The 22,803-nt window shown below is 34.4% G+C and overlaps 1 protein-coding gene and 1 long non-coding RNA gene across 9 annotated transcripts; one reads left to right on the forward strand and one right to left on the reverse strand.

Annotated features, from left to right (window-relative positions):
• Positions 1–858: 858 nt before the first annotated feature.
• On the forward strand, positions 859–17,866 carry LOC147845587 (uncharacterized). Its single transcript, XR_015480609.1, has 2 exons — positions 859–1,059; positions 17,200–17,866. It is a non-coding gene; the product is annotated as an uncharacterized LOC147845587 (long non-coding RNA).
• On the reverse strand, positions 3,886–21,901 carry hagh (hydroxyacylglutathione hydrolase). Of its 8 annotated transcripts, none has more exons than XR_015479591.1 (10): positions 21,791–21,896; positions 17,183–17,346; positions 15,675–15,739; positions 14,399–14,516; positions 12,190–12,298; positions 7,634–8,420; positions 6,563–6,664; positions 6,402–6,481; positions 4,682–4,795; positions 3,888–4,516 (listed from the first exon to the last, which is right to left on the reverse strand). XR_015479591.1 is itself a non-coding variant. In XM_087242273.1 (10 exons), the coding sequence occupies exons 1-9, from the start codon at positions 21,858–21,860 to the stop codon at positions 4,696–4,698; spliced, it is 912 nt and encodes a 303-aa protein (XP_087098399.1). In that variant the 5' UTR covers positions 21,861–21,896; the 3' UTR covers positions 3,888–4,516; positions 4,682–4,695. The 8 variants fall into 8 exon arrangements, 4 of the variants coding, with proteins under 4 accessions (NP_956337.2, XP_087098399.1, XP_087098400.1 ...); XM_087242273.1 differs by having other exon boundaries at positions 8,317–8,420; NM_200043.3 differs by having other exon boundaries at positions 3,886–4,795; positions 8,317–8,420; positions 21,791–21,901.
• Positions 21,902–22,803: the final 902 nt, after the last annotated feature.

Consider the following 22,803-nt stretch of genomic DNA (forward strand, 5'->3'; position numbering starts at 1 on the left):
CGGTCTGACGCATTCACAGGCGTATGAATGGTAGTCTATGGGAGAAAAAGCCCAGTGTGACCGCAGCTTAAGTGTGTTGGAGAAGGGTTGGAACTACACTGTGCAAGACTGCGGCCTTCCAGGAACTGAGTTTGAAATCCTTGCATTAGATACTAGTGCTGTATTCTTTAGATACTAGTGCAGGGGTGGCCAACCCTGTTCCTGAAGAGCAATTCCTGCAGATTTCAGTTGCAACCCACATCAAACACACCTGCCTGTAAATACCACGTGGTGTTCAGGTCCTAATTAATTGGTTCAGGACAGTTTATCCTACCCAATTCACCTGTACCGCATGTCTTTTGACTGTGGGGGAAACCGGAACACCCGGAGGAAACCCAAGCAAACCAGGGAGAACATGCAAACTCCACACAGGAACGCCAACTGAGCCGAGGCTCGAACTAGACCCAGCGACCTTCTTGTTGTGAGCCAACAGCACCACCTACTGCGCCACTGCTTCGCTCCAAGCCCTGGTTACTAGTCACTATTAAAACAAGTACTATTATCTAATAAAAAGAACTAGTGTCTAATGAGTAAGCACTAGTTTATTTTTAATAAGCACTAGTGTCTAACGGTATCTAAAGAATAGGCACTGGTATCTAATTAATAAGTACTAAGATATCTAAAAAGAATACTAACAAAATTAAAACAGTTAGAACGGGTTATTAATTAAATGTCAAACCGGTCAACACGGCTTGCCATAAACATACTCGATAAACTTTAACTTCGATTTAGCAACAAGAAAAATATACTTGTATTTTATGAGAGGGTTAGGCGTCCATTTCTTGATGCTGATTGGCTGAGACGCTTTCGAAAGCGGTTGAAAATAAATCACACCTGTGATCTCATTAATCTGTAATACCGCGTTATGATGTCAGTTCTGCTGTTGTGTCCACGGGCTGCTAAAACAATTGCGTCACGTATATATTTTAGATTAATTATCTGTTATTCGTTTAAAGAAAAGTGACCCCTGCTGCCTTCAAAGCCCTCCAAGCAGTCGAAGAAACTCTTTTAAAGTGGCACGTAAGTGTGGAGATCTGGTGGAGACCTCTCCCTTTTCAATCACACCAGTATCATTTTTCAGATAAGGTTATATTAATTTATTACACGTATAACTTTGTTGTAATCTCTCTCTCTCTCTCTCTCTCTCTCTCTCTCTCTCTCTCTAAATTCCATCATCATCTACTCGTCGTCTTTCTGATCATCTTCCAAACGTCAAATATTCTAGGGTAAAGTCTAGATACAGCTGCATTATAGCATCATTTTTATGACACTGTATAACAATAATTCATATTTTCACAGTACTGTGACGTTTGGATTGGTGTGGGGGAAGGCGTTAATTAAATACAATTTATTGGGAAATGTAATATATTACATAAATAATACTAGATGCAATACTGTTTTTACATTACTGTGACAGTTGGGTTTATGATTGGGGTAGGGGTAGACGTTAATAAAATACAATCAATGGGAAATGTAATGAATAATATAAATAATTATCGTTTAACACCTGCCGTGTACACAGAGGAGTTCAGAAGAGTGCCCTGGTCACGTTCATTGGAGTAGATTGATAATTATGGTTTCATTTTCAAGAAAACCCTCCTAATTTGACGATACATATAGAATATTGAATATTTTTGTTGATTGCATTTTAAGTTTTTATTTTATTTATGATTTGGTTAGTCCACGTTTTTTTTTTCCTGAAGATTTTATTTTATTCCACTGGATGGCAGTAAAGTGTTTTTTATATCTTGATTTGAACCAAATAAAAAGTTTCTTATAAAATGACATGGTAAAGTAGCTAGATTTCAATAACAATCTTTATTGGCATGGATGCTGGTATTTAAGCACACTTTTCTCCTAACAAGTCTATTATTTGGAATATCTCTCATCTTCCATAATTGGTATGATATAGTATTAGTTATCTTTTAAATTTAAATGGTAATTTATTGACTTACAGTGAATATTTAGATACATTTGGTTTTTTAGTTACTCCAAATGAGTATGCTATTGTATTTGATGCAATATCTCAACAGCTTCTTACGAAGGTATATTTTTAAACAAAATTATACTAATAATTACGCGAGGAAGACAACGCGAGGAAGACAAACGGGCCCGAGTGAAGCTTCGCGAAACGGATTTCGTGAATTTGGAACTTTGGAATGTTTGGAATATTGAGCTCACCTTGATCAAGTAAAAACAGCCGCAGCAGGGAGAAAACTGACAAAGCTGAGAGAGAACTGTTCAGCTTTATAAGAATGCAGATGGAATGTTTAGAACGCGACGTCACTGGCTAAGAATGACGTCAATCTCTTTAGAATTGCTGAAGAGTTGATCCCCTACACACATATTGCTCATTCCCATTGTTTTCAAAAATATGTACATGCCTCCTTTTCTGTCGTTTTTAAGCCAGTTTCTTTAACTTTTCATCTATGAGGTGAAACCATTGGAGTTATAAAGAAAGCTGTTCTGCATTTCTTATTTAAACAATTATAAACAACATAAAACATAAACATTTTGATGTTCTGACAGCGATTACTATGTAGAAAAATCACTTCCAGCCCTCCCTGTCGTGTCACCAACGTCGTAACGTGAAAACGTTAGTAAACAGTTAAATTAAATATACTGTGTGTGTGTGTGTATATATATACAATTGAAGTCAGAATTATTAGCACCCGTTTATTTTTTCCCCAATTTCTGTTTAACGGAGATTTGTTCAACACATTTCTAAACATAATAGTTTTAATAACTCATTTCTAATCAATTGATTTATTTTATCTTTGCCGTGATGACAGTAAATAGTATTTAACTAGATATTTTTCAAGACACTTAAAAGCTTAACAAGGTTAATTAGGCAAGTTATTGTATAACGATGGTTTGTTGTGTAGACTATCAGAAAAATAATAGCTTAAAGGGGCTAATAATTTTGACCTTAACATGGTTTTAAAAAATTAAAAGCTTTATTCTATCCGAAATAAAACAAATCAGCCTTTCTGTAGAAGAAAAAATATTATCAGACATACTGTGAAAATTTCATGTATGTTAAACATCATTTGGAAAATATTTCAAAAAGAAATTTCAAAGGGGGCTAACAATTCTGCCTTCAACTGTGTGTGCGTGTGTGTGTATGTATATGTATATATATATATATATATATATATATATATATATATATATATATATATATATATATATATATATAACATATAACAGCCTTCCATTGCTGTTATCGCCAGAAATGGGGGTGAGCACGTATTTCACGCGTGCAATCAGAGTCCATGCATGCTAAAGTTGTTTTTAAGCAGAATGTCTTTATTTGTGCAGGTGAATTAAACAAAGCCTCAATCTTTGCTTCTCCTTTCTTCTTTATCATGTCAATATAACATTCACTCCATGTATACACAGCACATATCTAAACACTGCTGTTTTCTGGCTAGCAAACAAGTTACTCTGTAGCACGGTCAAAAACCGCTTTCCCATACCTGACGCTCTTCCTCGCTTACACTGGCACCTCATGTATTGTTTTCAGTTAGTGACACCTAGTGGACAACATAAATCACTACAACACAAAAAATGGCTCCTAAAATATATATATATATATATATATATATATATATATATATATATGTATGTGTGTGTGTGTGTGTGTGTGTGTGTGTGTGTGTGTGTGTGCGTGTATATATATATATATATATATATATATATATATATATATATACATACATACATACATACATACATACATACATACATACATACGTGTGTGTGTGTGTGTGTTATATATAATTTTTATTAACTGGACTAAATCCAGCTGTATTATAATTTTACAAAGACAAAAAAAGAGCCGTGTATATTTACATTAAGACTTTATTCAGTTTGAACACTGTAATGATTATTAAATCTTCTCTTTGTTACTTTTTATGACAAAAAGTGCAAGATCAGCAGGAAAAAAACAATTAAAACTAAATCAAGAAAAAAAGCTCAAACCAGTACGCAGTGCTCAATATTTTCTACATTCAGAATCATCCGGACACAGCAAAATAAATGCAATTTTCTTTTCCCATCATGGACACAAAAATACACCAAATGTAATTTTGCTGAAACACCTCGTTTTGTTTATAAGATCCCATAACATCCTTAAAAATAATTAATTTTGATTCACAAAATAAAACATTGCACATCAATACAAACACTCTGAAATAAAACTATCATTTACCACATATCATAACCTGGATTCTTGTGAAAGCTGAAATTGTCCAAAATAAAAAAAAACCTTACATTTGTAAATTTTACCTACACCACAGATCTGGTACCTTTATAGTTCCTTTAGATGCAAATCAATGGAATAAATGTATATTCTTTCAAAGACAAAAACATTGGAAATAATGTTTTTCGATTGATCTATTGCTTACAACAATGAATTACATTGTTTTAGAGGAAAACATTCTTGTGTATTGCTTATTGAAGACGATACGCTGCCCTAAGAAGATATGGAAATTAACTTCTGAATAATTGTGCTTTTGCTATAAATGAAACATACTGTATGTAAAAAAAACTAATAGTTTGTGCATGTGTGTCTCATGTCCTGTTATGGTTAATGAAATTATGAGTGTATAAAAGCGTAGTGGTAAGGACCATCACAAACCCAAGTCTAAAAGCTCAGTTCTTCGGGACTCTAAAGCCATCCTTCTCCTTGCGGATACTTCTCATAGCTTCAATCGGGTCACTGGTTCCAGCATGCTCCAGTACTGACTTCTCTCTGAAATGCAAACAATACATTAATATAGTGCATGAAATGTTTTATACGTGCATATATATATATATATATATATATATATATATATATATATATATATATATATATATACATACATATACACAGTTGGAAGTCAGAATTATCAGCTCCCCTTGGAGTTTTTATTCTTTTTTTAAATATTTTCCTAATGATGTTTAAGCAAGGAAATTTTCACAGTATGTCTGATAATATTTTTTAATTTGGAGAAAGTCTGATTTATTTTATTTTGGCTAGATTGAAAGCAGTTTTTGATTTTTTTAACATTTTTTTTTAACATTAAGGACAAAATTATTAGCCCCTTAAAGCTATATATTTTTCCGATAGTCTACAGAACAAACCATTATTGTACAATAACTTGCCTAATTACCCTAACCTGCCTAGTTAACCTAATTAACCTAGTTAAGCCATTAAATGTCACTGTAAGCTGTATAAAAGTGTCTTGAAAAATATCTAGTCAAATATTATTTACTGTCATCATGGCAAAGATAAAATAAATCAGTTATTAGAGATGAGTTACTAAAACTATTATGATAAAATTATTATGATATTTAAAAATAAATAATACTTACAAACAGTACTAAAAACCTAATATTTATTTGATATATTTTCAATTTATCTTTTGTTTCAGTTTTTATCCAATCAATATATTTGTAAACAGTAAAATACTTCATAATTTCCTAAAAAAAAACTATGTATTTTCTTTAAAAATTATATAAACTAAAATATAATTTTATTTTTAATAAAAATATATAAATAATTTTAATACATTTTACATAGTTTTTGTAAAGTTCATGCCAGTATTTTAATATAATAAATCATATTATTATTATTATAAACTAAATATATATTAATGCTTTATTAATAAATCAAAAATAATATAAGATAAATTATTCAATAAGATTTCAAAATTTCATTCGAATTTAGTTGCCTTTAGTGTAGGGCTGGGCCGATAAACAATATTATATCGGATCATGATATCGAAATTTTTGTCAATAACAATGGTAAGCTCTGGACTTTTTTTACCCTATATTGATCTAAGAGCCAATCACAAAGCAGAAATATGCAACAATGGGAATCTAGTTAGTTGATATTGGAGATGTACCAAGTTTTTGGCCAAAGAAAATGTATTAGCCGAAACTGTTATGCCATTTAATGAACCCTCTAATTTCTGTGGCTTCAGTCACAGTACTTTTTTTTTAAATATGGAAGCATTAACAACTTTAGCGAAATATATATTGTCATCGTTCAATATGGAAAATGGGTATCAAGATTGCATTTTTGTCATATTGCCCAGTCCTACTTAAATGATATTTTTAATTACAATAATTAGTAATGTAATTTTAAAAAGTAATTTAATTACTTTCAATTATACTGTGTGTTTAAAAATGTAAAATAAATGAAATTATTCAAGACTTCATTACAAATTATTAGATTAATACTATACTATAGTTCTCATACTATAGTTCAAGACAGCATATTTGTAATAGTAACTATTATTCTCTGTGATCTTATTAGTCAAGAAAAATGATGTCAGACAGATGATATGAGAATGATTTGAACCATACAGTACCTCACTCTCATGAAGGGGTTAAATGTGAACTCTTCAGCCACCGTAGATGGAATAGTTGGCTCTCCGTTATCATATTTCTCCTAATGCGCAAAAGAGAAGGTTATTCAAACATCTGTGCTACAATAACTAATGTAAATGTACGTTAAAGAAGAGTTCGACACCTTAGCCCATGCTAGCTTTGTCCGGATGACCTCGTTATTTGGCTCAACGTGTCGTGCAAACTTCAGATTGTTGATGGTGTATTCATGACCACAGTATACACGCTGTAACACAACATATAAAGCTGGATCAATATAGACACTGTTTAGAGCAGCCAAAAAAAGACCATTATGCAGAAGTATTACAATAAAAACTTGGAATTATTGATGCCAAATGTTACAATTTATCAGCATTTTCAATGAAATAACATTTGTTTTGTGTTACAGACATTTGAATAAATATATTTACTAGCAAAACAAAAAATCAACGGCTTGTGGAATTTACGCTGATGTCAACGGGATACAGCAATAATCTGACGATGTGTGTGTTATTCTCGCTTAGTCTATTCTTTTCCCAGTCAAACAGCCAATTGCTTTCATGTATTTTGGGTGAAGTTGGCATATTAACATGTTGTTAATCCAGTAGTACTAATCTCTCCACTGCAGCGAAGACTAACATGGCGGCATCGTATTTGAGAATCAGAATATCATGCATTTCTAATTATAATTACCAGGTATGTAAATATTATCAGACGAAGCGAAATAGAAAAAAACAACGAACAACGCTTAAATAATACAGTGCTTTTAAGGCTGCTGCATGTCATGTGATGGACCTTACACATCACCATGAAAATATAAAAGTGATGTATTTTAAATAACGATCGCATTAAAAAAGCAGGTCAGCCGTAGTATTTAAAACTCACAGGTTAAAGAGTTCAAACTTTGCAGACATTTCACAGTGCATCCAGAAAGTACTTTTTATGTTACAGCCTTATTCCAAAATGGATTAAAATTTTTTATTTCCTCAAAAATTCTACACACAATAGCACTTAATGACAATGCGAAAAAAGAGTTTTTAAAATTGTTGCTAATTTATTAAAAAATAAAAAAAAACCTGAGAAATCACATGTCTTTGCTTAATAGTTCGTTGATGCACTTTTGGCAGCAATAACAGCCTCAAGTCTTTTTCAATATGTTGCCACAAGCTTGGCACAGCTGTCTTTGGGAATGTTTGCCCATTCCTCTTTGCAGTACCTTTCAAGCTCTATCAGGTTGGATGGGAAGTGACGATGTACAGCCATTTCCAGATCTCTCCAGAGATGTTTAATAGGATTTAGGTCTGGGCTCTGGCTGGGCCACTCAAGGACATTCACAGAGTTGTTGTGAAGCCACTCCAGTGATATTTTGATGGTGTGCTTTGGGTTATGCTCCTGCTGAAAGATGAACCGTCGCCCCAGTCTGAGGTCAAGAGCACTCTAAAGCAGGTTTTCATTCAGGATGTCTCTGTAAAATGCTGCATTCATCTTTCCCTCTATCCTGACTAGTCTTCTAGTTTCTGCTGCTGAAAAACATCCCCACAGCATGATACTGCCACCACCATGCTTCACTATAGGCGCCTGGCATTCACTCCAAAGAGTTCCTTTTTAAATCATGTCCAATCAACTGAATTTACCACAGCTGAACTCCAATTAAGCTGCTGAACATCTCAAGAATGATCAGTGGAAACGGAATGTACCCGAGCTCATTTTAGAGCTTCGCGGCAAAGACTGAGAATACTTACGTACATGTGATAATTTCCATATGCACTGTACATATTCAAACAGCTTTATTACCTGCTACATGAAAGGTAAAATTCGAAAATGCATAATAGGGGCACTTTAAATGATCTATATTATTCTACTGCACAAAGACTTCAGGTTAGATGCAGAAAATGTTACCGTTTCTGGTGGAAGTCGGCCTAAAACCTCAATTAGAGCTTTGTACATCTCATCAGCGGTGCCTTCAAAAAACTTCCCGCAGCCGGCCACGAACAGAGTATCACCTGTTTGTAATGCGAACAGAACAAGGAAAAGCTGCTTGTTAAAGACAGTTACTCTCCCTCAATAGGTTCCACATTTTGATTGTTTCTTTCTTCTGTAGAAACTATAAACACTAAAAGAAGATATTTTGAAAAAAGCTAAAAATCTGTAACCATTAACTTCCATATTAGGAAAGTGTTCAACAGTTAGAAATAACTGAATTTTCATGTTTGGCTGAACTATGCTTCAATAAAGTTCATCATAAAGGTGTATCTTGGGTGACTTTGCTTTGTTTAAATCTGACAAAGTTTTTATTGGGTTAATACTTTTTCCTAGGTAATTATATACTGACATTTCACACTTTTTCCACACTATTTCAAAATGCTTATTCTCCTATAAAGAGCATGATGAACCTGCCTCTTTTTCACTCCAGTTTACACATTTTCAGTCACTTTTTGACATTTCGCAAGCTCATATTGTTATTCTTAAAGTGAATAATTAATCCATGCAAGTTATCCACTCTCGAAGCTTGAGGGCTTCCATAGCAACTGTACAGTGAATCCAGAAAGTATAAATTTTTTTGTGTTACAGCTTTATTCCAAAATGGATTAAATTAATTTACTTCCTCTACATTCTACACACAATACCCCATATTGATTGTGAAAAAAAAAAGTTTTTGAAATTGCTGAAAAACCTGAAAAATCACATGTACATGAGTATGTCTTTTGTAAAACTCTTTTTTTAAGATTGTCATTATGGGGTATTGTTTGTAGAATGTTGAGGAAATAAATGAATTTAATCCATTTCGGAAAAAGGCTGTAACATAAAAACATGTAGAAAAAGTAAAGCGCTATGAGTACTTTCCAGATACACTGTATATTAATTTCCTTAACCACGCCCTTCTTACCACTACATATTTGTTTGGTTTGTTCATCCAAAAATCCTGCATGTAACGTATTGCAGTTTCCATCAAAAAATAAAAAATAAAATAAAACAACAACCCTTTTGACCCAGTTTTTAATCCTAAAACAGATGAGTCAGCCGTTCATCATGTTATGATTTCTGAAGGATCGTGTGACAGTGAAGACTGGAGCTCTGAATGACAGGAGTAAACACTAACTGCATTACAAAAACACTTTTGACATTTTTGCCTTTTATTATGATACTAGAGTTGGAGAGGAATAGTCGGCAAGTCGAGACAGGAACTCAGGAAGCCGGCAGCGCAATTGCACTATATACTCACTAATTAGTACACTATCAATAATGACATATTGCTGTATTATTATTTTTAAACTGTGTTTTAATTGAAGTTTTTATAAACATAGTATACAAATAATGTTTACTTGGAATGTTTACAATAAAAAAAGAGAAACAAATAGATAGAAAATAATAATTGATAGAGATTATAATAGTAGATAATTAAAAAAGGGAGAAAAGGCAATATATATATATATATAATTATAATAGCAATAACTACAACAAAGACAAAGCCCCTGACAGCCTTTCAAAGATCAAGTATGTTTGTTTCGATTAGTGCCCAGGTCTGTTGGAAAAGATCTGATTTCAATCTGCAGTCATTTTCTCAAATATATATATATATGTCCATTTTGCCAAAGTAGGTTGGCGGTTCTTCATCCAGTTCACTGCAATTATCTTCTTAGCTGTTATTTATAATATATGTTGTGCAAATAGGTGAGACTTACTGAATTGTTTAGGGGGTAAGCCATCAAGCAAAATAAATACTGGGTGCATTGGTATGTCACATCCTACATCTTTACTAACCTCCCTGTTAACTTCCAGCCAATACACTTGTATTTTGGGACGTTTCCAAAATATGTGAACATAGTCCCCAACGTCTCCAGGATCCCTCCAGAACTGTCATTACTGTATAGAACTATTGAATTTGGCGACCACTAATGGAACTCTGAAGAACCTCATTTTCATCTTCTAGTATATTGCTGTATTTTTGATCTAATAAATGCACCCTTAGTGAGAATGAGGAAAAAACAATGGATCTCATTCACTAAAATTCGCACCCTTTTTTTTCACAACTATATGCACATTTGAAGTTCTCCAGAAAACTCTCTGCCTAATGCAGAACACGTGTATACACATTAGGGTTGGACGATGTTGACTAATTTGGCATCGTACAATGTCTAATGTAAAACATCACTATAGACGATGACATCGTCATCATAGGCAGCAGTGAATTAATTATTTATGAATAACTAATTATAAATGAATTATTTGCAGCCTACCGTTTCAACTACCTGACCCGCATGGTCTTTGTTTTACACATAACCAAATCATAAACAAATAATAGTAAATAAATAAAGATAAGTTACACACAAATTACCACCTGTCAGTCACTTTTTCTGCGGTACACTGGTCATCTGTGTCATAATGGCATCGACAAACTTGGTTGGTAAAAATGGTGCACAACCAACACCAACCAACAGTATCTGAGGTTTTTGCTAAAATAACTAAGTACAAGTGTGAAAGCGAAAGACTGAAGCAGTGTACTGATGCTGTAACATGTTACCTGATAGATTTAAAAGATCAAAGAGTCGTTAGATAGAGACAAGATGAATTAAATATCACGTTTAACAACTATAGTGAGATGCCATCCAGTGGTACATCCTTGATAAACTGTCCGACGTGCACTGCTCTCTGGGGATTTGTGCTCAAAGCTCCCTCTGACTGCTGGGATTCGTGTGTCTGTGTGTGTGTGTGTGTGTGTGTGTGTGTGTGTTTTCAGCAGTATTCTGTAGAAGGAGGGCTTTTCAAAAATGCTAGACGAAATGCCAAGTTTGGACATGGATCGTTTTCATTATAAAATGCTACTTTAGAACTAAGACATATTAGTGTAAATGGGGCCTGAGTGTGTATTTTTCACAAGCAGGTTGCTGCTGCAACGGGGGCGGGACAGAGGATCGCGAATCCGGCTCAGCATCATGATGTCTATCAATCATCGTTGATGAACAATGGCTCATCTATCGAACCAACCCTAATACACACTAGATTTTGTTCTTAAACTCGTTCTGCTATAAGTCAATTTGGAATGTATTGCTCTTTCTAATTAGTAATTTGCATAATTTTGAGTTTTTTTATCAATTTTTTTTCAGTCTTATCAGTAACAACCTAAAGTAATTTAAAATTTTACTTCGTAAGTCGCTCTTTTAAAGAGATTGTCACGGTTGTTGTAGCTACTAAATAATATTGACCGGAAAAGTAATGAACTGATTCAGATGTGCGTTCGAACTGAAGCGTTAGAAAATGTGCAACAGGCTACCATGAAAGATGTGAATTCTACACAGTTTTGCAACCTTAAAGGGCTCCACAGACTATTAAAATAAAACGGTCTATTGTTGCACAAGCGTGTGTGAGCATTTTAGTGACTTTTCCACAAGCAACTTTATCTATTGTAGATAAACCATTAATGATGTTACTACCGTTTATAAACTACAGTAGCATTGCCAGTATTTTGGAGCCATAGAATCGTGATACCACTATAGTATCAGTATCAATCGTGTATAGTATCAGTATCAACCGTGCAACCCTAGTCTAGGTTATTTTTAATCATCCTGTAAATAACATCTAATTATATGTAGGGTTTTTAAACATATTTATGAGGCCCCGGGAATATTTTTTTCATACATTTAGAATAAGTGTTAGCACGAAAGTTTTGAAAACATCCATACGCACAGCTCGCGCATAAATTTGCGCAAACGCATGGTGAATGAAAGCCAATGTTCGAAAATTAGTGTACTGTAAGTAAAACATACGTCTTACCCGTAAACACAGCTGGTGCTTCAGTGCTGTTTTCTTTTGTTACAAAATAGCAGATGTGACCGCTGGTGTGACACGGTGTAAACAAACACTTTACATTCAGAGAGCCCACCTGAAATGAACCAAAAAATAATAGTTTATTACGAAAACGAAAATAATATGATCATAAGGCTGCATGTATTGGATTAAAACACAGTCAAAACTGTAATCTTGTGATTTATTTTTTATTTTTTTATGTTATTTGTTTTTCTGAACATCTTTTCAGATTCACTCCTACAATCTTCAGTGTCACATGATCCTTCCTAGTATTATCAGTGTTAAAAGGAGGCTTTGTACTTGTGTTCCAGCAAAACATCATCACGAGCACACAAGGCAGGCTCCGCGGTCACTGTGAATGAAACATCTGTTTCTGGGTAACACTTTATAATAAGGTTGCTTTAGTTAATGCATTTACTAACATGAACAAACACTGAACATTACATTTATCACAGTATTTGTTCATGTTAGTTAATGGACATTGTTAGTTTAGGTTAACTCACGGTGCAATAACTAATGTTAACAAGCATGAATTTGGATGGTAAAAACGCATTAGCAAATGTTGAACAATGATTAATAATTGCTTTGCAGTATATTAATTAATTGTATTGTTCAGAATTAATTCATGTTAGTAAATGCATTAACTAATGAAACCTTATTGTAAAGTGCTTCTTATTTTTGTTGTACAGATATGTGCAAGACATCACTCAAAACTGTATAGGTTTACATTCCTTTGTGTAAACAGTAGTCATTATTTGAAGTGATTTACAAAAGTAACTTAAAATTGCAAAAAAGACAAGAATGGATCTTGTTTAATAGTTTTACAACAACTCTGATGAAGAGTTGTGATCCATGCTTCTTCTACAGCTTCTATGCTTCTTAGTTTTTTAAACACCATTTTAAGGACAAAATTACTAGCCCCTTAAAGCATTTTTTTTTCCGATAGTCTACAGAACAAACCATCGTTTTATATATATATATATATATATATATATATATTTTTTTTTTTTTTTTTTTTTTTTGACTGCTATGCCATCATAAATAGTGAAAATAACTTATCGAAAAAGGTTTGAAGACCAAGTGGTATATTCTGTCAGTGTGACTTCAGCTAATCAGTGTTGGCCAGTGCTAACAATTATTTTCAACATCTAGCTGTGCAAGAAATCATACCATCTGATGAAGTGAAGTCATATTTCGCTACTGTATTGTTTTTAAATAGAGAAAATATTTTACAAGTAACTTTTATTATGAATCTAGGAACAGAAAATGAGCAATAAAAAGACGTAAAGCACCAAAAGCAACCGATATTGAAATGAATTTGAAAACTATTTAGCTATTGTTGTTATCCATACTTTTTTTTTTTAGTTATGATGACCATTTGATGAATGATAAATATATTTTAGCAAAAATGAGGCCCATAACTGCAAAAAGGTCCACTTTTTGAGAAAAAAGAACCACCCATTTCACTAGGCTGGCTACGGGCCTGAATCACTAGTCAGAAATAGAATGAAATGATAAATAGAAAACTGTCATCTGGCATTCAGTATCTAAAAAACATATAAGTCGACCAAACAGCCCTTAATATGTCTTTCTGTAGCTTTTAATTCAGTTTTTATAGGACAATGCTCATTAATTAACAGTAAAAACTGTAAATAAGCCAGAGAGAACCACAAGGGCTAATTTTCACCCTGACAAATATTAAAAAAGGCAACCTTAAATCAAAAACATATGAACAAATAAAAACATTACACATACAATTTCAGTAAAATTACATTAAAAAATGATATGTAAAAATTGATAATAAATTCCTAAAAACAAAAGAAAAGAATTCCACATGATTACACATTTGATTGCCTTTTAGCCATTTAACCTTAACTTATTTTTAATGTTGAGTCATTTGTAATTCCACTTAAATTCAATTGGAAGTGTTTTCCAGAAATTACTGTCTAAACTGCACAGTCCCCTCTAGATCATGCCATTATTATTCTTTTGTGTCACATAAAGGAGAATGAGCATATCCATTTAAAATTTCAAAAATCCTACAAGCATCGGCCAAATATTTAATATTATCAAAGCTCAATAAATAATGTGCAATCAACTTACTGCCTTCCCGCTGACTAAAACTCACCCTAACCCCAAACGTTTGAACAGTGGCACTTATATAAATCTGGCTTACTTTAAAAGTGTTGTAGTGTGTGACTTTCTGAGTTAAAGCCCCGACTCGATCATCTCCGCCGTACACCGTCAGTCCCGGCATGAGCTTCACCAGCTTCTCATTTCCTCCAGCATGATCCCTGCAGGTTATCAAACATCTGCTCTGAATCCTTGTGCATACTGGCTTCATGTGCAGCAAATAATGACTGTTTTATTTAGTTAGTTATTCATAAGTTTAGCTATTTCTGAATTACTGAATGAGCACTGTGCTACGTCTGACAGATCGCACCATTATGTATTTCTTATGTAAGTTTTAAACTCATTGTAATCACTGTTTTTAGTTTTTTATACTTAAATTATATGTTTCTTTTAGTCTTGTTTATGTAAAGCACTTTGAATTACTATTGTGTATGAAATGTGCTATTAAAGTAAACTTGCCTTCGATTTATTTGTTGCCACATCAGCAACTTATGGCTATTTGATGGCAAGATCAATATATTTACAAACATTGCATGACAAGAACAACTTCATATATAAAGAGAAGATGATACACACACAAATATATAAATATGCATTAATAACTCACAAAAACTGTATATTAAATATGATTTTTTCAATTCAACATTTGATAAATGATTAAAAAAAATTCGTCCACTTTTTTAAAAACATTCAAAGTGTTTTATAAATTTATTATAAAAATGTTTATTATTATTTATTATAAAAATGCTGTCTAATGGTACCTAAAGGTCACGTAAACTGCTTTGAAATGTGTATTTTGTATTTGATGTTTGCCATAATCTCAACTGAAATACGAAGAGAGGGTTGAACAAAGTAGCTCCTCCCCTTTTATAAAACAGCCAATAGCATTTTGTTTTATCACCGCTCTGCCAGTGAGAGTGGTTACGCTCAAGCGCATCAAGTAATCAAATGAAAAGCGTTTTGAAGGGGATGTACAAGAGAGCATCTGATTGGTTAGGATTTGATGAGAAACTGAAGTATGAGGGGACGTAAATAATAACTGTTAATCCATTTAGGCGGAAGTGATAAACTACAAGCTTTGCATGTTTGTATCAGTTTTAAATTTTCTAAACCTGAATTTTGTCGCTGTTTTGGTGCACAAAAGTTTATAGATATGCTAAAAACTAGCAATACTGATACGAACCCCAACATAACTTTCTTTTAATTTCACGGGACCTTTAAACTTTCACATTCTAATTAAATATGTTTCATGGCGGGAGCAGTTTAAGACTAATTACATGTTTAAATAATGATTGTATTTAATAGCAGGTTTGGTTTACCAGTGATGGTGAGTGGTCAAGACAGTTTTGAGCTTCACGCCATGCTTTTTGACTGCATCCACAACCTGGAAAATATGACAATTGTTAATTCAAGATGTCACACTTAGCTGAACATTGATTATATAGCTTGTTAGGCATACTGTCCCGTGAGAGAGCCCAGAGCTCATAAGATCCCCAAGCCCAGGGCTCCCTCCCGTTTGCAAGGCGAGAGGGGAATTTGAGCTCAGGCAGATCTCAGAACTCCCCTGCTATAGTAGCTAATTAACAGATAGTGATTGCTCTTAAGAGATAACTACTGGGAGCACGTCGATGATGCTGATTTGGATTAGTCAGTTAACTTATGCCGAGTTCAGACTGCATGATTTTCAAAATAATCGTGTCACAGATGTTTTCACACTGCGTGACTATCTGGGCTAGCGTTTTGTCGCTGCTTTGTTTACACTGCAAGATGGATCGGCAACAGGGGCTTTCACATTGCATGACTTTACAATAAGAATCGCTGACAACTTCGTCCAAACTTCGTCTCAGTATATATTTTGTTATTAACTACATAATGAAAAAGAGCTTTATTGGGGAGAAAATGTACATATTTGCTCACCTGGGTTTGAAGGGAATTAGCAATTTCTCCTCAACTTTCTTGTCTAACTTTCTGTATAAAACGTCAAACAGACACCAGTGCTCCTGTCCAACCTCCACTAATTCTTCCCCATTTTTTGGGTCCAAATAAACCGAAAATGAGCAGTTTTAACTTCTCCCTCAACCTCCCGCTGGCCTGCAGGTACACACACACAAGTGAATGCTGCTCTCTCATTGGCTGTAGGCAATCGCCGATGTTATTATCAGTCAAAACTCATATCACACAGCATGATTTAAATCGCCGACAGCTCCATTATTTAGCATGTCAAATATCTCACAGGCATCGGCGACACATTGGTGATTCTCTCAGATCGCGTCTTTGATAGTTCAAACTGTGTGATTGTCAGTCATGTGCACTGATTTGCCTGTGATTAAAGGCATTTGTCTGCGATTTCTCAAAATCTGTCGACGAGTCAAAATCGGGAATAAAATCATGCAGTCTCAACTCTGCATTAAATTGTGTGTTTTTGAAGAATGGGAGGAAACTATGGGACCCGGGGAAACCCCACGTGAGCATGGGGAGAACGTGTAAACTCCGCACAGAAATTTTGGCTGGTTTGGTAAGGACTAGAAGCAGTGACGTTCTTGCTATGAGGCAACAGTGTTAACCACTTGGTCACCACGCCATCTATCTAGGAAAGGAAGAGGAGTAGGGGTGGAAGGGGGGATTCTTCAAAACGAAGATGCCTGTGATATGGAACTTAGGGTATTTATAGTGGCTTGGGAATCTTCCGATTGGTGAATCATGAATTGGACAATGCATGACCAGCTGACTTCAATAATAAGCATGTGATCCTCTCGAAAATAGTTTAGAAATAAACTTCACTTTATACAATGTGTGATATATGACACACGCAGAGAAATGCTCATACTTTCTGTGGCTCTACAGGGTCGACTATGGCAGCCTCTTTTGTTTCTTCATCGATGAGGAGGTACATGTAGTTGTCGGTGAGAGCGGGCAGCAGTTCCACCTTCATGTCGGACTGTTCCACCAGAGAGGATTTCCGAATCGCGGAGTGAAACAAGGCTGTGGGGGCTTCAAAACAAAGACACAGGTTCAGTGCATGTTCATGACCAACAATTTCACTTTTTTTGTGGAAAACGTCCATGTAGTTTACAATAACTATGGTTTAAACCAGAGATAGAGCCCGCAGGCCAAAGTTGGTCCATGGTAACCTTTCATTTGGCCCACCATCCCATCTAAGAAGAGAGAGAGAGAGTGATGGGGATGGTTTAGAGACTGTCATTTCTAATTTAATGTAACTACTTGTTTGTTTGTTTGTTTCTTTGTTTGTTTGTTTGTTTTTATAACTAAGCAACAAAAGTGAATGCAAATAAAATGTTTCAATTAAACAAATCAGAATTGTTTTTTTAAATGTACATACTGTCACCCAACAGATAGAGAACAATCCAGAGAGATATCAGTAAACAAATGAAGGCAAAGGCAGATAATGCTTGACTAGTGTATTGAGCACTGAACTCCATTGTGCTATAAATGTGATTGTTTTATTGCAATAGGTTATAATAAAATGTATATACTGCATAAGCTAATATGATTTAAAGAAATGTTTTCAATTTATTTGTTTCAATTTATTTGTTAAATATTGTAAAACAAGTTAGGAAATTACCTATGGCAACTTTAATGTAATATAGCTTGGTATATTTCCCTTTGGCCCACGGCTCATATTAAAAAGATTGGGTCTCCTGGTTTAAACTCATTTTAATTAAAAAATAACCTTGTTTTTTCATGCTGACATACGATTATTTTGCTTGTTTTATGGGAAAACACCTAATTTTGGCATATAAATATTTTAAATAAGATGAAAAGTCTTGTTTTAAAAAAATATATGCCAAAACTAAGTGTTTTTTCTTTAAAAAAAAAGAAAAAGAAAAAAAAGCTAAATAATTTGCCAATGGGATCAGTAAAATTATCTTGTTTTTGGTTTAGAAATAAGATTATTTTGCTTACCCCATTGACAGATTATTTAGCTTGTTTTAAGGAAAAACTCAACTTAAAAAAAACTTAACAAGACTATATCTTTTGCTTGTCCAGAAAATGCTTCTAGATTTAAGAATTTTTAGATGATTGGACTAGAAACTAGAGTGACACTTTGACACATTTGCTTCGACTGTTTCAGCCTCGCTTTGCCCACCCATACAAAATTGTGGCTAGTGAAAATAGCAAGTGGCTAGTAACATTGGAAAACTACTAGCCACAGTGGCTAGTGATCAAAAAAGTTAATATCAAGCCCTGAACATATTCATTATTTTGTGGAGACCAAGATACATTTTTGGGGGATTCTTTGATGAACTAACAGAACAGTATTTAATGCATTTTATAATAAATGCAACAAATAATGCATGCGAATTAGGCATGGGCTGGTATAGGATTCCGTATGACAGTATGATAACCTTGGATAAAAATATTACGGTTTCACGAATTTGCTGTATTGTGATTACTGCTGTAAAATATTTTTAGATGTCTGGGTAAAAAACAAAAACTTTATTCTAATTTGAACACAATATATTTTATTTTGAGGAACATTTAAAATATTTTGGAGCAGAAAACATGTCAGGCTAAATGAATTTTTAGCTGCTTTTCCACTATCGTGCCAAACCGTTCTAAGAACACTTCGGTACGGTTACGGTTGTTTCTCCACTTGAGCCTGGAACGGCGCGGCACGATTACAAACCGTTCTCGGCCCGGAATTCTCGGCACGGTTAGACAACCGTGCTGAACTGTGCTGACAGATTCTGTGTGTTGACGTCGCGACTCGGTTGCTAAGCTACCACAGCTGGCTCAGCAGAAGCGCGCTAGTCATCAGACATCCTCAATAAACTACAGTGCATTTAATATAAAATAATGATCCAGGTCTAAACGATACAGTTTGAAAAGGGTTTTAAAACCATAGAGCATCCCTGGCAGAGAAGTGAATAACTCATCACATTCTAACGAAGATATTTTATTCATTAAAGTTATTATTTTATTGACTTGAATACAGACCTACTTCGCCTGCTGAATATGAGTTTATTGCACGCAGCGCTGTATTCCACAGCACAAAACTCGCTCTGATTCGGGAGAGACATGCCAACGACTTGCGCTGCTGACTTTTTTTTCCTGCTGCGCATCGAATAAAGCGAATAAAATCACGCTGTGCATCGTCGATGTCCAAATTCCACAACAACATCACTATATCCATGGAACACGAACTTGCAGACTCTTTTAACAACGAGGAAATAATTGCACTTTTTAATTCAAAGCCAGGACAGCTTGTTAATACCAGCGAGACCACCTGAAGGACGGCGTGTTCGTGTTGTAATGTCGGCCGTCCAAAAGACTTTGCTTGAAAGCTTTACGGAGCGGCACTGTAACTGTCCAAGGTACTGTTGTATGATTTATATTATAGCATATGCACTAATAAACAAGTCAAAAGAATGAATTAATTAAATAAATATGGATTCTTAAATGTCAGTATTGCTTTTACTCAAAAAATATCAATACGTTTTGACAAATGTTTTATAAAAACAAAATGAGCAATTTTCATCATTTCAGCTATAGGCAATTATATGATTCAATTATACATAAGTTATATGACATTTATGAGGCATGTAACATGTTTCTGTGTTTTTTTTTTTTTGTGGTGATCTTTAATATAGCTACGCAAATATTTTCTAAAACGTCTAGCAATATTTCGCCTACAGCTTGTTAGTTAATAATGAACACAAAAATAATTATAAAAATAAAATGATCAAAATAAAAAGATAATAAAGCAGCATTTTAGTGCTTTATATGCTTTAAATCCTGCAATATATGTGTTGTTTCATATTCGTTTTTTTTCACTTGCTGCATTCGTTATTTAATGTTTGAATAGTAAAACAAATAACAGCCATCGCTTAAATGGTTTCATTTTACTATCAAAATGTAGTATATTTTATATCATTATCAACTTTTGATATAAATACGCAGTGTAATTTAATTAATTGTTAAAAATGAAATAATTTATGTGCTGTGTTTTTATTAGTGAAAGTGCCCGCTCACCTTTGACAAGGCCTGTCCAAAATGATATTTTTGCCACTATAATGCAAATGCACTATTATTGTTGTCTTATCATTGTTTTTTTTCTGTTATGTTCAGAGATTTTAAATATTATTTATTTCCCCTCCAATTATTTTTAATCATCACGTTACATTTTGGTAATTTCCCCTCCAAATAAAATTTAGCCAGAGCTGCGCAACATATAAATAAATAAGGGTGCACATTTAGCACCCCTATTTGATAGAGCGGCATAACTGTTTAGTCACATGCTTTTGCTTTTATGAAAAATAAATAAATAAATAGTTTCGGCTCTTATTTAACTTTAATTGAACAAAGGGAGCCGTTTACATTGCGTTACCAAGGCAACTACTGATGCGTTTTGTGTAATGTTTTAAAGAGCTTTGTCGCAGCACGACAGTGGAAAATGAAACCGTATCCGTGCTGTCTGGCCCGGTTTGGCACGGAATGGAACAGTTCTGTTTAAAGAACGATTCAGCACGATAGTGGAAAAGCGGCTATTGACTTCTGCTGTCTTTATTTGTTTCAAAACCAGAAGTTTTACAAATTAAACTGGCAGCTTTGAATATCTTTTCTGCTGGAGATACTGTTGTTCTAAAAAAATAAAATAAAAAAAGTAAATAAAAAATCTTACTCATACCTTATTTTAAAACCTTGACTTTTCCAAACCGCAGTATGCATAGAAAACGGTTATCATCCCATGCCTAATGCATATTACCGCATAAAGCTAATAAGAAATTCGATTTTAAGGATTCAAAACTTGTAAACAAAACATTTAAATATGAAAAGTTATTATATAAAACATCTACATATTAAATGTCATGCCAACATGGCTGTTTATCAAAACTTTTCCAGACGCAAAATGGTGCCCACTAGTGTATATTTCAGTATTAACACTACATCATCTGCTAATGTTCATCTATAATATGCCTAATTTATAATTTGGAAAATTCATTTGATGTTTGAATTGATAACCTTAAATATGCCAATGCAATGTCTCTCTTCGCATTGCATTTGATTCAGTGTTTTAAAAGAATACATGGCATATGATATTATCACAAATGTGAGATTTAATCAAACTTGAGTTGTTTAACACCGAACAAACAGAAAGCGCGCTGTGTTTACATTACATCACTCCCATAGCACGGCACATAAAGTGTTACATACATACATACATACATACATACACACATACATTACACGGTGGCTGTACTCTTGTGTGAGCATTAAATACATGTCATGCTTGATGACGTATGCCAACGGATAAGATGATGTAACTCTTCCTAGTACAGGGAAACACTGTTCAACTCGATCAAAACATTGAAGCGCGAGTCTGCGAATACAGTAAACGTTCAATGACAGCGCTCATATGCGCATGGATATTGACCAGTAGGATATTATGATGAAGATCCCGGTGTACACATACCGAATTTTTGCGATAAAGCTCCGAGGACTCCGACGGTGCAGGCGCTCACGGCCAGCGACCTGAACCACATAGCAGGACTCCAGCTGTCTGACAGTACGGCCAGCGCTCGGAGGAAGAGGAAAGGCTGATTTTTACACTCAAAACCTGCCCACTTTTTCACTTTGACCCCTCGCTTAACCAATCCTGTACGGAGGAGTGTCTCGCGCGTGCTCTGGGGTATATGTGGTTATTTACTACAGATCCTACTATGGTGAATGCTGCTCGCTTTTTACCTTCACTCATGGTGACGCAGACATCACATGATCTATTAAGAACAAACATATATGTTCTTTGTTTATTTCCTTTTTCTTGTCTTTGCTTTTCAGTATTTTTCCAATTTGAATGTATTTTTTATGAGGGTGTTTTCATCTTAATTAAATATATTGTTGTACTTTTATTGTTGATGTTTCTTCTTCGCTTGATATGCTTTGGGAGTGCGAAATATGAGTAGCACAATTAATTTTTACATGTAATATGCAAAATGGCAATGCAAATGACAATGTTCATTCCTTCATTTTCTTTTCTTTAATAATCTGGGGTCGCCACAGCGGAATGAACCGCCAACTTATGCGGCTTATGTTTTACTCAGGGGATACCATTCCAACTACAACCCAGGAAAACACCCATACACTTGCATTCACACACACTACGGCCAATTTAGCAATTCAACTGACCCAATCGTGGCTCAAACCGCAGCAAACTTCTTGCTGTGAGGCGATCATGCTACCCACTGCGCCACCGTGACACCGTGGTATACTGTAGGTGAAGTGGTTGGGCTAAATTGGCCGTAGTGTGTGTGAATGCAAGTGTATGGGTGTTTCCCTGGGTTACTACTGGAAGGGCATCCGCTGTGTAAAACATATGCTGGATAAGTTGGCGGTTCATTCTACTGTGGTGACCCCAGATTAATAATGGGACTAAGCTGAAAAAAGAATGTATGAATGAATATATTACGCTGCGTGGAGTAAATGAAC

This window comes from Danio rerio, chromosome 3, assembly GCF_052040795.2.
Source record: "Danio rerio strain M-AB ecotype USA chromosome 3, GRCz13ab, whole genome shotgun sequence".
NCBI lineage: Eukaryota > Metazoa > Chordata > Actinopteri > Cypriniformes > Danionidae > Danio > Danio rerio.